This window comes from Sciurus carolinensis, chromosome 5 (genome assembly GCF_902686445.1).
Source record: "Sciurus carolinensis chromosome 5, mSciCar1.2, whole genome shotgun sequence".
Classification (NCBI taxonomy): domain Eukaryota; kingdom Metazoa; phylum Chordata; class Mammalia; order Rodentia; family Sciuridae; genus Sciurus; species Sciurus carolinensis.
The window spans coordinates 9,267,400-9,282,362 of NC_062217.1; the positions used below are offsets into that span (position 1 = coordinate 9,267,400).

At 43.4% G+C, this 14,963-nt stretch overlaps 1 protein-coding gene across 2 annotated transcripts in view; it reads left to right on the plus strand.

The window, feature by feature from the left end:
- The first annotated feature begins 2,829 nt into the window (after positions 1 to 2,829).
- Fgf14 (fibroblast growth factor 14) overlaps positions 2,830 to 14,963 on the plus strand; it is a 612,909-nt gene continuing 600,775 nt past the window's right edge. Inside the window, exon 1 of one of the 2 annotated variants that reach the window (XM_047552369.1) lies at positions 2,830 to 3,356. In XM_047552369.1, the coding sequence (XP_047408325.1) occupies positions 3,149 to 3,356 (208 nt within the window). In that variant the 5' untranslated portion in view covers positions 2,830 to 3,148. Of the gene's footprint in view, positions 3,357 to 4,060; positions 4,168 to 14,963 lie in introns of those variants that run through there. The other variant, XM_047552371.1, reaches the window with a different exon arrangement.

Consider the following 14,963-nt stretch of genomic DNA (forward strand, 5'->3'; position numbering starts at 1 on the left):
GGTTTATTTTACTTTAGTCTTATGAAAACAGCCTTACTGTTTTTAACCAATGCACTACAGATTTTACTGTAAATTCTTACAGTCTCTCCTTATTTTTACTTACAAGTGTTTTAAAACTTGTCTTTGTCTTCCATTAGTTTCCATTTTGTCACCTAGTATTGATTTGAATTTAGCACAGCTAAGGGCAAGCAAACATTTTAATATCTTCCAAAATGAAACTTAAATAATGGTCTGGAAATCCTGCAAACAAATTTTTGGATCATAGTCTCCCACCAATCAGTAGCAAAAGAAAATGACTTTCTGGCAGTCATTCTTCATTTTAAAAGGAACAAATTCACTTTCACAGTGTAGGGAAGAGTGGAGAATTTGGAGGTTCAAGAAGAGCTGACTTAAGAAATACTCTTTATACAGACTAAACATATAAAAAGATTCAATAATCATGGAACATCTCCCCAAATTTTACTGTATTTGTGACATACCCCAGGGAACTCAGCAAGCTTATAGAGTCTAATGAGTTTGGAAAACCTTGATGGAGAGTATTTTTTTATGAAAATGGTGATAGAGAGTATTTTTTTAATTCAACTATTTCTTTTGAATTTGCCCAGTGGTAATATATTGGGATAGTCTGGAATCCCCAGAGGACACCAGAGTGTTATAGAAGCAACATATGGTATCCATCCATGATTTATATAAAATATTATTTCCTAATTATTTGGCAATGCTATCTCACTTTTCTTCTTTCAAAAAAGAATTCTACTCTTCATGTTTATTCTAAGTGTGCATCTTCATATTAAATTATTTGCCATTAAATTCATTTAATTTGAAATTAAATTCCCTCCTTCCCAAGCTTTCTAGACTGCAATTAATCTTAGTAATTTGTTTAATTGATATGATTCTTTTGACATGGTGAGGTCATCAATATTTAGCTTTCCCACTTTTAACTTTAATAGAATTTACTTGTTTTAAATTCTTCTATTTTAACCTAAAATTAACTGATTTTCCCCAAAAGGTCGGGGTATTTGATGCAAATTACAGTGTCTGGAAATGTCTTTTATTTATTGGAACACTCAGGGAATTGGAAAATTATTTATTACATTTTTATTTTCTGACAAAACAATAATTAAAAAGTTTATTTTAAAAGCCAGCCTCTTCCATCATTGTATAAGTTGATTATATTTATACATAAATTTAAATATACGTCTGTGGCTTGTAAGGTAGTTTGATTAAACATTGCACTTGAGACGGTAGATTTAATTTTTTAAAAGTTAACCTGGAGCTTCTAAATGCATGTTTTAAAATTAGAGTCCAAATTATTGTGTCGATTTTCCTATTAAAAGGAAAGTAAGCTAGTGTAACTTCAATTCATTCACCTAAATGGAATGAGAGTGGTCAATTTTACTTCTCCAAAATCCTCCACTGATTTTTACTAATTTTGAGTAGTGGAAACATGGAAATTTATTATTGGATATGGTATTTTTCCCCCTAAATCAGCAGCTCTGCTCCAAATCTTTCGGTTTTCTGGATTAGTGGAAAGCTGGGTTATACAGTGATGAAAGTAGAAAATGTGCCCATTTTCTTGGGTTAGACTGTGGTGTGGGTGATACATGGACAAGCAGTAAAGGAAGGTGAGCTTAATGTTAGTTCAATTAAAGGGTGCAGAAATAAGAGACTCAATAGAATGTGATTTAATCAGGGTGATTTTTTATGAAATATATTTCAAGATATTGGGTTGTCTTGGGCAAACTTTTTCATCTGCATATAATAACCCTCTCTACTAAAAGGTAGTTTACCATCTAGATTTTAGTGATTGTACTTTTGATAGACTGTTTCTACACATACACATTTGTCATATAACTAGTTTACAATTTTCAAACAGCACCTTAACTAGGAGTCACATAATAAGAGTTCAAGGAACTTGGGTTTTCCTTCATGTTCGAGTTGCTTTACATGCTCCTTTTGAAAATGGAAAAGTGGAAGTAATTTTGGCTGTGTGGAATATTATTAAACTGTCTGCTCCCCCTCCCCCATGCATTTTCTAAGGTTTACTCATTATAATTGTTAATTTTCTTTTTCCAAATCCACTTTTAACAGAAAGCTGTTAGACTGGCTTCAAGAGCCAGCAGCAGGCCGGCTGGAGCCTGGTGGAGGAGGGAGAGGGTCCTGTAGGGGCTGGGGCTGGGGCTGGGGCCAGGGCCAGCCCGTGGGGAGCCTTCAGGAGGGGCCCAGGCAGAGACTGCAGTGCCCTCCCCGGGCTGGTTGAGGCACCTCACTGGTGACGGGTCTGAGAGCACGTGGCTACGTCATGGAAAGCCAGTCTTTTCAATGCAAACTTCAACTCCTCCTCCTCCCTCTAATGCCTGTAACTCACATCCGAGGCTGGGCGAGGAATCCGGAGGGGAGATTTTCCTCATGCTCACGGTGGTTGGAAACTGGAAGAGTGAGAGGAAGGAGGAAGGGGATTTGTGGCGTTCTCTACCTACTACAAGACTGACCAGGGGAGGGGGCACCTAGATTTGCATCTTTTCTTCGTGGTGATTGAGAACTGCAGGTTCAATCCGATCCCACTGAGCACTGGCGATTGATTATTAAAAAAAAATCGACACTGGGAGAAGGGAGGCTCTGTCTTCGGCTGTCAGACTCAGTCCCGGAGGTGGTATTGGTGTGTGAGTGTGTGTGGTGGTGGTTTTTTTTTTTTTTTTTCTTTCCTTTTTTTTTTTTTTTTTTTTTTTTCCTTTTCCTTTCTTTCTTTCTTTCTTTCCTTTTTTTTTTTTTTTTTTTTCCTTCTCTCCTAGGGGCTACACAATGGCAGTCTTCTCTCAGTAAGATGAATCCTGCTTTGCCTTCTGCAGATCCACCCATCCTCATAACGATCAAGTAAAAGGCTATGGTTTTCTCTTTGGGGATCTTTTGTGCATTACTGCTCTCCCTGATTAGTTTTGGTCTCAGTTGGGATTTCTTTGCCTTTTTGTTTGCCTTCATGCTGAAAAAGGATTTTTTTTCCAACCCTTTGGTAATAATCCAGTGGTGATCAAAAGGGGATAAATCATTCACCCTGGCCGAGAAAAAACAATCACTGAGAAGTCTCAAAGAAATATACCACGTGAGGGGAAAAAACTGGGAGAAGATCCGGAATATCATCGTTTTTCCTATGGTAAACCCGGTGCCCCTCTTCAGGAGAACTGATTTCAAATTATTATTATGCAACCACAAGGATCTCTTGTTTCTCAGGGTGTCTAAGCTGCTGGATTGCTTTTCGCCCAAATCAATGTGGTTTCTTTGGAACATTTTCAGCAAAGGAACGCATATGCTGCAGTGTCTTTGTGGCAAGAGTCTTAAGAAAAACAAGAACCCAACTGGTAAGCAAAACATGCATCATGTTATGTTTTTCCTCATAATAACCTGTCTGTTGCTCATCGAGCTAGATCTGCAGTTCTGCTATGCAGGAAGGCAGGGGAAACATACAAGGAACCAGGACAGTGTTGCATATAGAGGTGCTGCATGAATAAACAAGTAGCAGCTGGATCCGCGTCTGCGAACCCGAAAACCATGATCAGCATCTCTTGGCTGTGACACAATCCATCACTAGGAGGGCGGAGGAAACTTCTTTTTTCCTAAATGTATTTGGTTGCCTGTGCTTGGTGGAATACTGAAGGGCTTTGGTTTAAGGTTATGCCCGAGGCAGCCGAAGCTTCGGTAGTTGGCAGCAGAAAGCGGCGAGGTCTCCCGTACTTCTGCTGCAGGTTTGGGGACATAGCACTAGACTTTCTGATTAGCTTGCACAATATTCGCCACCTCGATCACCTTTACCAAAGTAAGAGCGGCCCCCTCCCTCGCGGCCCGCGCTCAGCCCCCGCCTCCTCCCCCGTCTGGCTCCGGTGCCGAATATTAACTCATTCCTCTGTCTGCCTCTGACACATCCTGCCACTGGGGGTACCTGAGCAGGGCTTGTACCTGAAGGGAGCCCCCGGCACGGAAGACAAGCCCGGCCCCTCTAGTGCACTGTCACTAAAATCCCCTTTAAAAAGCAGTCAAACCTGCCTCTGGGTCCCACCCGGGATGAGCGGGCCAAGAGTCCCTGCTCCAAGTCTCCCGGTGATCGTGCGCTGGGATCCTAAAGGGCTCCGACAGGGAAACTTGCAGTACATTACATAAGAAATGCAAATGCAGGTGATTTGGGGAGCCGGGTCCCAGGGGTTCACTTCCCCACCTCTGTCTGAAGCGTTTGGGGGCGGCGGAGTTGTGGGCGAGCAACCCGGGGGTGGCCAGGCCGGCGGGCTGCGTGGTGGAGGCCACCACGCGGGCGAGGAGGCTGTGTGCGCCTTGCCCGGAACAGCGCCTGTCAACAGCCGGGGGTGTGGGGAGTCCCCCAACTTGGTTCAGGGTGGGGAGGGACTCAGGCCGGGTGTTTGCGTCTGGAGCTGTGTGGGGAGGAGGGGGCGGGGACCGGCCATCCCGCAGTGGCAGCCCGGGCGCTGGATGCTCCTGAGCCTGGCACTGCGGTGCAGTAGATCATGGGTCTCCACTGCTGCCCTGACACCCCGAGCTCAGCTGGGGGCCGCGCTGGTACCCACTGGGCTGGGCAGCAAGTGGCCAGCCGCTCCCAACCTCTGAACTTTGCAAATGCAGTGTAGCTGGGGTGGCGCGCGCGCGGAGGGGGAATACCGCCCGCGGGTGCAGCGGGAGCAGAGGAGAAGGAGGTGTGGGTGGGCGGGGAGGAAGGCAGTAGGTGTGGAGGCTGAGCACCCTTTAAGGCCACCACGTCTGCAGCAAGAGAGAAACAGATTTTTTAGATGATCCAAGAAGGCAGACGCTCCTGCGCTCAGGCGGTAGAGGTTGCCCCCAGCTGGGGTGCTAGGGTGGCAGTGGAGATTTTGAGTTGCCTTTGCCTGCCAGGTGGTCTCGGTGCTGCAGTAGACTTTGTGCCTCTGTCTTAGAACCCTGGTTTTTGTGCTATAGCTTTATCCCGTCTAGCCACCCCCCCCCCACCCCGCCCGCAAATACCCTTTTTTGGCCTAACTCCACAGCTTAGCAACTCTGTAATAGTACGGCCACCCTGAGACTTGCCCAGGGGAAAAGCACTGTTCACCTTCCATCCGCATTGCTAATTCCTCTAGGAGGTGTCTTCCACCCCCCAGCATCTAACCGACACTTGCGGTTGCTCGGTTCAAGCAAAACCAACCCACATCTGCAACACTGTTTCATAGGACTTCCCAAAGTGGGGCAGGCCCAGGGCTGCAGTTGGGAGGGGAGGCGGCTCCTGCTTCACACAGTAAGGATCCTGGTTTTCTGAAGCCCTCTCCTGTCCTTCTGTGAAAAGATTTATCAGCCTTTCCAGAAAGGACTACTTTTGTAAAAGCATTATTGTTTGGGTTTGGTCATTTGTCTGGGGACCTTGAAGTTAGTCCTTCCATAGTACTGGAGAGTGGGAAGTGATTCCCAAAGAGCAGTGTTTCTTTATAGGCCTTTCTGTTTCTTTGTACATGATTTTACTAAAAACACTAATTTCCCCCTAAACACCATTCAAGATATTTTTATTACACTTCCTCCACCCCACCCACTTTCATCTCTCTGGAATAAATCTTTTTTTTTTTTTTTTCCCATCCCTTCTCAGGCATTTTGGAAAGTGTTAAACAAATGACAGTTTATTTTTAGAGCAATTTAACTTGCAGCTTATGAATACTAACGTACTTGTACGTGAAGTGATAGGTTAGCTCAGGGTGTGCCTTACAACATCACCAGTAGGGTGGTTTGGTCTAAGGTTGCCAGTGATTTGAGTTCCAACATGGGGGTTATAGCATTTAGTAGATTTTTAAAAACTGGGACATTATTATGTCACACTATTTATCTCACCTTCTAAAAGTTTTTCTTTTAAGCTTGAATCAAACTCATGATTAGCCATCCTCTTTCAGTACTGCACTTGGCAAGTTCCATTCTCCTTCTGCTATTAACATGAAGACTAAAATCATTTGCAGGTTTCTGATCCCAAGATAGCAGTACAACTAAGAAGTTAATTGGGTAATTAAAATAAAACAAAGACTAAAATCCTCTTAACTGTTAAAACCGAAAAGAACAGATTGACTACTACCTATTATGTTATCTTAAATCTAAAAAGAGGACAATTAACTGGTTTCAAACTAAGAAGCTTGGCAGAAGACTACAAGTGCCAGTAAATTTGGTGTAAAGCACCTCTTCTTATTGCAGAGATAAATATTAATTTTTCTTCCCAGTCTCTGCAAGTTATACAGTGTGTGGTACTTTGGTCAAAAATTCCTGGGAGGAGTTTCAGAGTACTGCTGTATTATCAGGTTGATGTGAAAATAAGCAGATAATAAAGGTATGAATTTAAGGATAAAGTTATTCACCTATGCCACAGTTATTAATTAGCTTCATAGTGCTTATAGTTGTTAGTAGTTGTTTTTCTGTAAAATTGAACTGGAAAAGAACATGCAAAAAGTATTTGTGCTACATAACTTAAAGTAAATTGCAATAGTTTAAAATCTTGGATAAAATTTGCTATCATCACAAAAATGCCCAGTGTGGCACAGCACAACTATTATTAGAGAATACCCCCCCCACACACTTAAATGTCCTACTTTCCCCACTTTGAATAGAGCAATAACCGCGCACTTAGAATAAATGTTACCTGCTGCAACTTTAACTGTACGAGTCATGCAAGGTGATTGTAGTTTAGGCAAATCATTGAACAGGAAATACTAAGTCCAAGTCACTTATATTGCTTGGAGGAGACTTGATAAATTTCTTTGAATGAGTATGATAGTTTGGACTGACCAGTGTGTATAACAGGCCAGTTTGGAAAATAACCTAGGTCACCTATCTTGAAGCAAAGGGTGAAAAGAATGTGCTTGAAAGAATAAAGTCCATGATAAAGATAAATACTGAAGTAATGCCATTGCCATCTCTTCAGACACATAAGCAAAGGAAGCCGTGGACTTTCAAGTGTATATACCTAGTAAGCCACACACAGGGAATCTTCAAGCCCCCGTGACTTGCTAGGATTTTGTGCATGGGTCAGTGGCAAGGAGAACAGGCATGAAGAGGATGTCCTAGACCTAGTTCTGCTAAGTACATTGAGAACATCCCACAGACTCGTGGCTCTGAGTGTTTCCTTTTCTGAGCTCAGTCTCTTTCTCTGCCATGTAACTGCAATGGATCCAGGAGGGCTTGGTAGTCCCAATTAGCACTTTCTATTTCCTATTCGTTTGGGTACTTTTCAGCTCTGCTGTCTTTCACTAAACTATTTAAGTACCGAAGGTACCCAAGACACTTGGTATGCCACTGTTATTCACTTAGATATACATAGTTTTTTAAAGCGACTTGCTTTACATCTATTGCTGTCATGGAGTTTTAAAATGGGACAATATGGAAAGAGGAAGTAAGAAGAGTAAGCACTTTTTACTCCTTCTCAGCCTGCCGACTCATTCTGGGTTCTATAGACTAGGGTGAGCCAAAATGGAATCTAGTTTCTGTATTTCTACATACTGAATATGTGGCAGAGGAAGACAAAATTCAGACTGCATGCTAGAAGACCAAACAGGTGTAAGGTTCTTCTAGCATGTTTGGCTTTCGAGTGGGGTTCCCTGTACGATGAGTTATCTTTGGACCCCATCCAGGAAGCTTTAGGTACTGAGGGAGCAGAATGAGTTGTGCAGAGCTGTGCCACTTTGTAAACCAAAGGATGGCATTCAGATAGGCATCCAATTCTGACTTGCTGGAAGAGTGGACTTTTCTTTTTTGAAATTTATATACAAGTTAACAAGTATACAAGTCAATGCACAGTCTTAGTAATAAAGGTGACTTGGCTGTACCCACCACATAGCCTGTTCTCATCTCAGCATCCTTAACTGAGAAAATCCGTTCAAATGAAGTATTATTTTCATAAGGCGCTGAAGCTAATTCTATACTATACTTCACGTTTCCCACTTCTTTTAAATGTTCGAACCCAGTCTTCCATGTTTTAGTAACACAAACACTGGAGACTTTTGTGAAATGTTCTTATATTATGGTAACAAGGACAACAACCAATGTTTTCACTGCTTTGCACATTTTGGCATCATACCTCACTCAAATTGACTCATAAGTTTTCTATAAATACCGTGTGGATGTCTCAAAATGGAAGCATTTATTTAAACTAGTTTTTTATGCTTTAAGAGGAAACATTTGGGAGGTTTGAGCAGTACAGCAGGATCTCCTTTATTAAGTTCTAAACCACTCATTGCAATATGCTTACATTTTCAATAAGAGCTTTTACAGCAACTGGTAAAAACATTTTACCCCATTTCAGTGGGGACTGTGGGTCAGGGATATATCTACTTACATATCCACCTGTCTAGTGCTTAGTCTGCGCGGTTTTCATTAGGTTTTTAGTTTGTGTACCATGCGCCAGATTTAGTTATGAGTTGAACCTGGAACCTGAAGGGCAGGGAATTTCCTGGGGAGACTTCACAGGTCCTTAACATACCTCTAGAGATGCAACCGGATTTTTGCTATTGTGCTTCTGAAGGACCAACTACTTCCTGATATTTTCCCCTCATATTTCTCTAGTTGCTACAAACTAACTACTTTATTTCAGTCAGAATGTAAATGGTAGGGTGATGAAGGGAAAAGAAGTTAAGAAGGAGGAATTCTTAGGGTTTCTAACCCAGAGGACAACAGGAAGAATAGCAAGCACTTTTTATGGAGAACACTGAAGTTACTGTTTGCTCAACTAAAATCATTTTAAGAAAGCCTACCCAACAACTGTTGGGAACTACTGTCGTTATCCTCAGCTGCTGGCAAAAACTCTGTTTATGACATGAGGCAGGTTCTTAGTATATTTCAGTAAAATAAATAGTGCAAATCAGGAGTCTCTGAAAAAGTGAACCCTGGGACTATACCTGGCAGTACTTATGCTTCCTTCTTTCCAATAGGGCTAACCAAGAATTAGGCTTCTAAATGATAAGAAACAAAAAAGTAAAGGAGAAAGGTGTCAGTGGTCATGACATCAGGCCCTTCATTGACTATGGCAAGCCACCTGAAAATGGTGGGCAACCATGTCCTGGCTCCAGTTGATAATACTCTTCCTTCTAAATTTTAAAACTTGAGGCCTGCACGCCATTCCTCACACTTGAGCTTTTCTCAAAAACACAACCTAAAGAGCCAATGGAATTCTTGCCTTCAGGCATGCTCAGCCTTAAAAATCTCAAAAGCCCGGGGCACCACTGGGTTCCTATCTGACAGGGCCCGCTTTTTCTTTTCTTAATCTTTCATCTGAGTCTCCTTGTCTTTTCTGCAAAAGTTGAAGGCATTGTTCTTTTCTCTTTTGCTCTCCTGCCTCTGAAGATGGCCACTGGGATCCTCCTTGTGGCTGGTTTTGCTCTTGAGGGGACAGCACCTAAGGGACCTCTCTAGCTCCGTGTCTTGAAAGCAGTCACCCCCTAACAGTTTGTTCTTTTTAGTTTTAAAAGCACTTCTCTTCAAACTTGAGAGCGCCCTGCTCTTCCAAACCACACCATCTGTTTCGCTTCCTCCTTTTGGAGCCACTGTAGAAGGTGGCGGGTGCTGGGCCGATGTGGCCTCGGGCTCAGGGGCCTGGAGTTTGTGTCAGGAAAGTTTGGCAGAAGCCAAGGCTGTGGGCAGAGAACTGTGTCCCATTTGTTTCAGCAAAGCCGAGGGCCGGCCAACGCTGCAGCTCTGCTGTCTCCTTTCCAGACCGGAGCCCCTCGGCGAGCTGGCTTCCGAGTGTGGCCCAGGCAGCCCCGGGGGCGGGCTTGGTCCCGGCGTGGCGTCCCCGGCCCCGCCGCCGCCCTCTGCTCGCGGGACGGGTGCTCGGCGCGTCCTCTGCCTCGGAGCGTCGGGGGCTCCGCTACGCAATGCGGCGGAAGCGGCCCACTGGAGCTGCCGTAGCGCGGGAAGTTTGCGTTGCCACGGAGATGACCTCTGACCCCGGGAGCGTCTCCGGCGGCCGGCGCAGCCGTTGCTAGGGAGACCGCGGCGCCCGGAAGCCGCGACGCTGGAGCTACTAGGCACGCTGGCTGGGCTCTGGGTCCGCGCGGGCGCCCGGGCCGGACCCGTCACTGCCCGGCGGCCCGCCGCCCCTGTGAGCCTGGTGGCCTGAGCGCTGGAAGGAAGTCCTGTCCCCACCCACAGGTGGCCGCGTTCGCCGGGCCGCTCCCCAGCGCCCGCTCAGGCCTCGGGACGACTCGAAGGAAGGGCGGGAGCGTAGGGTGCGAGCTGGTGTCCGAGCCCCGGCCGGCAGCGGATGAGCGGCCTTCAACCTCCGGCTCCTGGGCCCTGGCTGCCCTGAGGCTCCCGGGCGCGGCTCCTCGGCTGCAAGATTGGACTGATGAGCCGAAGCCCAGCCGGGCCCAGCCCGTCCAGCCTTCTAGCTCCCCGTAAACCCAGCCCCATGCCTCTCCTTCCCCGGCACCTCTCCTGGACTCCGAGTTTAGGTCGGACTCTAAAATCAGACTGTATCAGACCCAGCCCCCTTTAGGGTCACAGACAGCCTTTACACGGTGCAGCTCTGCCAGTGCAGGAAGTGACTTCCAGGAGCTAGTATGGAATCGTAGGCGCAGGCGCAGCGACTCTGAGCCTGGGAGGAAGAGACCCTTGATTGACTTGGGGCCCTCTGGAAAGGTCCTGCGTTTCTTAAGTGCTGTGGTTGGTGCTGGAATAGATGGCATTCCACCATTTCCCTTATATCTCCTAATGTCCCTCCTTCCTTAGAGACTTCTAAACGTTCTTGAGGGCTGGGGTGTCCATCTACACTGGCTCGTTTTTCTGACATTTTTGGGTTACTGGGAAGAATCACTTAAGTGTTACATATGTTTTAAGCCTCATTTGTAAATGAAGTCGAGAAAAATTATTTTCAGGGTCTATTCCAACTCTGAAATTTATGAAGTCTTTTATTGAGTAGTAACTATAATCTCCCTTTAAAACTTCCTGAAAATTTAAAAAAGTGTCACTATGTTCCCACTTCAAGCTGGAAGTGAAGAGACGAAGAAGGGTTCTTCCCTTAAGGAATCTGCAGGAGAGTTGAAGAGCTGGATCAGTTCTGATGGTGTGATATATACTGTGAGCTGTAGGCAGATGAAGAAGTTTTAGGGCCAAAGAAGAGGTCCTGGAAGGCCTGTTGGAGGGAATAAACCCACTCGGAGTTAGTCTCGTGGAAGAGGCACTGAGCAGGCTGTTAAGAAAGAGAAAAGGGCGCTCTTTAAGCCTGGGGATGTGAAAGTGTGGCGTGTGTCAGAAATTACAATACTACTGGGGAATCGGAGTGTCAGGTGGTGGGTTAGAAGGTTCACACGTGTTCCGTGTGACATCATCACATTTACTCTTCGGAAACGATTATGGCCACAGCGGTGGAAAGTAGCTTGGAGTCAGGCAAGATTGAAGGTAGAGAGGCCATAGATGAAGCAACAAAGGTAGTGGACCATGAAGCGGTCCAAACTAGGTGCAGGAAAGGAAGTGGAGTCCATTCAAAGTGGCGGGTTTGAATTTAGGAAGTAAGATGAAAGAGGAGTCTAGCATTTCTGCCTACAGGTTTTGATTGGACCAGCGTTGATGCCACAATCCTCTGGCCATTTGTCCATAATGCGTTTCCTCTCCTTGAAAGGTAGTAAAACCTCTCCTGACTTCATACTGAGGAGCTGAGGAAACTTAATGGCAAATCGGAAAGTTTGACAAATTTCTAGGTTAAGATTTAAGTCATCAGTTTTAGGAGAGTTGCTCTGTATAAAGAATTCATTTGTCTTGACCTTAAATCTGAAAATTTTTAGGAATGGGAAAAATGCTTTACAATAAAGATAACTCAGTGATTTTTAATGATTCTTCACAATTCTTTTGTCAACAGCAGGTGTTTTTGTACAAAATACTTTGTTCTGTTTGAGGAGTCAAGTAGTACATTCCAAGCTTAAGTTTTCAGATTAACTATTCAGGTCTGGCAAGAAGAGAAGGAAGTGTGAACTTTGTTGAATTTACATATGTAAGTGTATGCACCTGCTTTTTAGATAGCAATGAATGTAGTTGTAATTAAAATGCCTCTTCCCCCTCTAACATCTTGTCTGCACAGTTCCAGTGGCTCACTGAAGTATGTGTAACCTTTTTAGTAATACTCTATTAGATTGTGTAGCTTGGGAGGGATTATTATCTCTCTTCTTTCCACTTCCTGTGTGCAGCAAATGGTATACTCTTGTACTCTATTTGAAATAAGAAATGTGAAAATAAGGCTTAAAGACTAAAGGAAAAATAATATCCCTTAATTGTGATTTTTTTTTTAAACGGTCACTTAAAATCTGCGACTCATCTTTAGTTTCATTACTATTGTGCAGCAGGTGTTGTAATTTTTAAGCAAAGAAAGGCCCCTGTTTTCTAGGAGACCTGAGTTGATTTCCTAATTAAACACTTTTAGTCACCATCAATCTGCCTCAACTTTTTTTTTTTTAATTGGGCAGATTAAAAGCAGGAACCCAGTATGCTTGAATTTTCTCTGTGCTTTTAAATGATTTTTTTTCTGGGAATTTATATTTTTTCATTAACTTAATTATCTTTTCTCTTACATTAAAAACATTATTGCACTCATGGCAATTAAAGAAATAGAATTTCTTATATCTCAGACATATAATAATGGATATGAAATATAGGCAATACTTTAACATTTTTCTTTTTAACCAATATATAAAAGCATAAAAATTGTACAAATTGATGATGTTCCATGTGAAGCTTTTATAAATGTATACATGTATAATAATATAGGAAATACTTTTTTTGGGGGGGGGGGTGCTGGGGATCGAACCCAGGGCCTTGTGCTTACAAGGCAAGCACTCTACTGACTGAGCTATCTCCCCAGTCCTGGAAATACTTTTAACGGAGTGATATTAAATATGAGAACTATTTTACAGATGCAGTAACAGATTTTATGTAGGGTATCATAATCTGTTTTCTGTTGCTATAACAGTACCAGAGACCAGGTAATAATAATGAATAGAGGTTGATTTAACTCCTGGTACCGAAGGCTGGTAAGTTCAAGAACATGGTGCTGTCATCGGCTTGGCATCTGGTGAAGGCCTTCTTGCTGCATCATAACATGGTGGAGGGCATCATGTGATGAGGTAGACTGTGTGACAGATAACTCATTATCCACGAGTGCACATTTAACTTCCTAGATTTTTAAATGCATACTACTCTTGCATTAACAGAAGTGTCCTATTTTGAATCCTATATAATTATACCTACACTCTAAGTAAGTAATAATCATAACTTTAGAGTTATTATTTTTGATGTTCATGTCATTGCATGGTAAATGTGTAGAGCTGATGTGGTAGCTTCTGTTATATTTTGTAAACTGGAATCTCCTATTTGAACAGACCAAGTTTTAGTTATCACTCAGAAGTTGTCAGGAACTACCAAAGCTCAGAGTTTACAGGGCCTACCACAGGTAATATAGTAAGAAGATCCTGGATCAGAGAAAAAGTACTTAGGACTCAGTGCATAACAGATAGTATGAGCTTCAAGTTGTCATCAATGCCCTCATCACCCAATCCGGTATTTGGGCAGTGCTGAGTGGCTCGGTAGATATTTGTACACAGTAGATTTGTGTCACACTTAGGAACTTGGAGTTTAGGAAATCCCTACTCTTAAGGGGCTTCTAGCAAAGCTGCCTAATCTTTACCCTTCAGAGAGACAGTATGTTTATTATCCGGGTCAGGAAACAAATGTGTCCTCTAATCTGGAGGGAGACCCTATCTCTAGATTCCAAGGCTGTTTTGCTATGCAAATATCCTTGAAAATATAGTCCAGTACAAAATCTGTTACAGGACATGTAGAAACACCTTGGGCCAGTTGTCATTTAAATCTACTTCTGAAAGACAACTCTTTCTTCCCTTTCTGTGTGTCTCAGTAGTGTCAGGCTACTCCCTTGTTACAATAATGTTCTTTGTCTAGAGAAATACTTTAGGTGGAAGTGAACTTAAAAATGATCGTGAGGTTTTGAGAAGATAGACCATATAAAATCTATGTGATAAACCTACCTGTACTTACTGACTAAATATGTAATCCTATATGATGAACCAATAACTATTCGAATAACTAAAATGTGGCACATTACACTTAGTTACTGGGAAAAATTTAAAATGTATTTAGTCCTTGACCCCTAAGTTCTTCAGCTAAACGTACATAATGTATATGAGATGGAGTTCTGACAAAGATCCATCCTGGATGCAAGGGGAAGAAAGGGAAATCATTTAGAGAAGTGTGACCGTTTGTGACTCGTGAAGGCATGTTGCACTTGGCAGGGGAGATAAGCATGTTCTTGGCAAGGGGAAGATGAAATGTGTGTGAAAGTCAAAGGCTAGAATTATTTCTTGAGAGAGTGATAGGTGCGTGATTGGGGACTTGTGGGAAAGTGAATGGAATGGTGTTTGTGAGGATGAGTCGAATCACAGCTTGAAGTCTGGAAGCATGGTGGAGGAGTTAGACCAGAGCTATTAAAATTAGCAAACTAGAGAATGTTTCTGGAAGGGGAGAGGAAACTGAGGTGATGGGAACTTCGAGAGTATGGGCAGAAAGTGTAATGGACGCACCCAGTGTGGGGAGGAGTGACTTGTGTGATTGGAAAGCATGAAGAAAATGGCCTTCCATCAGTTGGAGTGGGAACTGGAGCGTGATTGAAAGGCTGGTTCTGGGAGTGTAAGAGGAGCAGGAGGAAAATCACTCTCCAATCAGGGATGGATTAATTGAAGGTGGGTGCCAAGGAGTTGTGGGCCACGAAGGATCCTGCTTCTTTGAACTTAAGGATGGATGAAGTAAAAAGTGTTCTTGAGGGACATTGGAATCACCTTTACGGAGGCTCCTGAGAAGGTGACCTCAGTCTACTCTTTGAAGTCACAGATGATTTATTGAGAATGTGAGACGGGAAACGTAGTGAGTAGCTACATTTATGTCCTCGATAGTGGGGTATCGTTGAT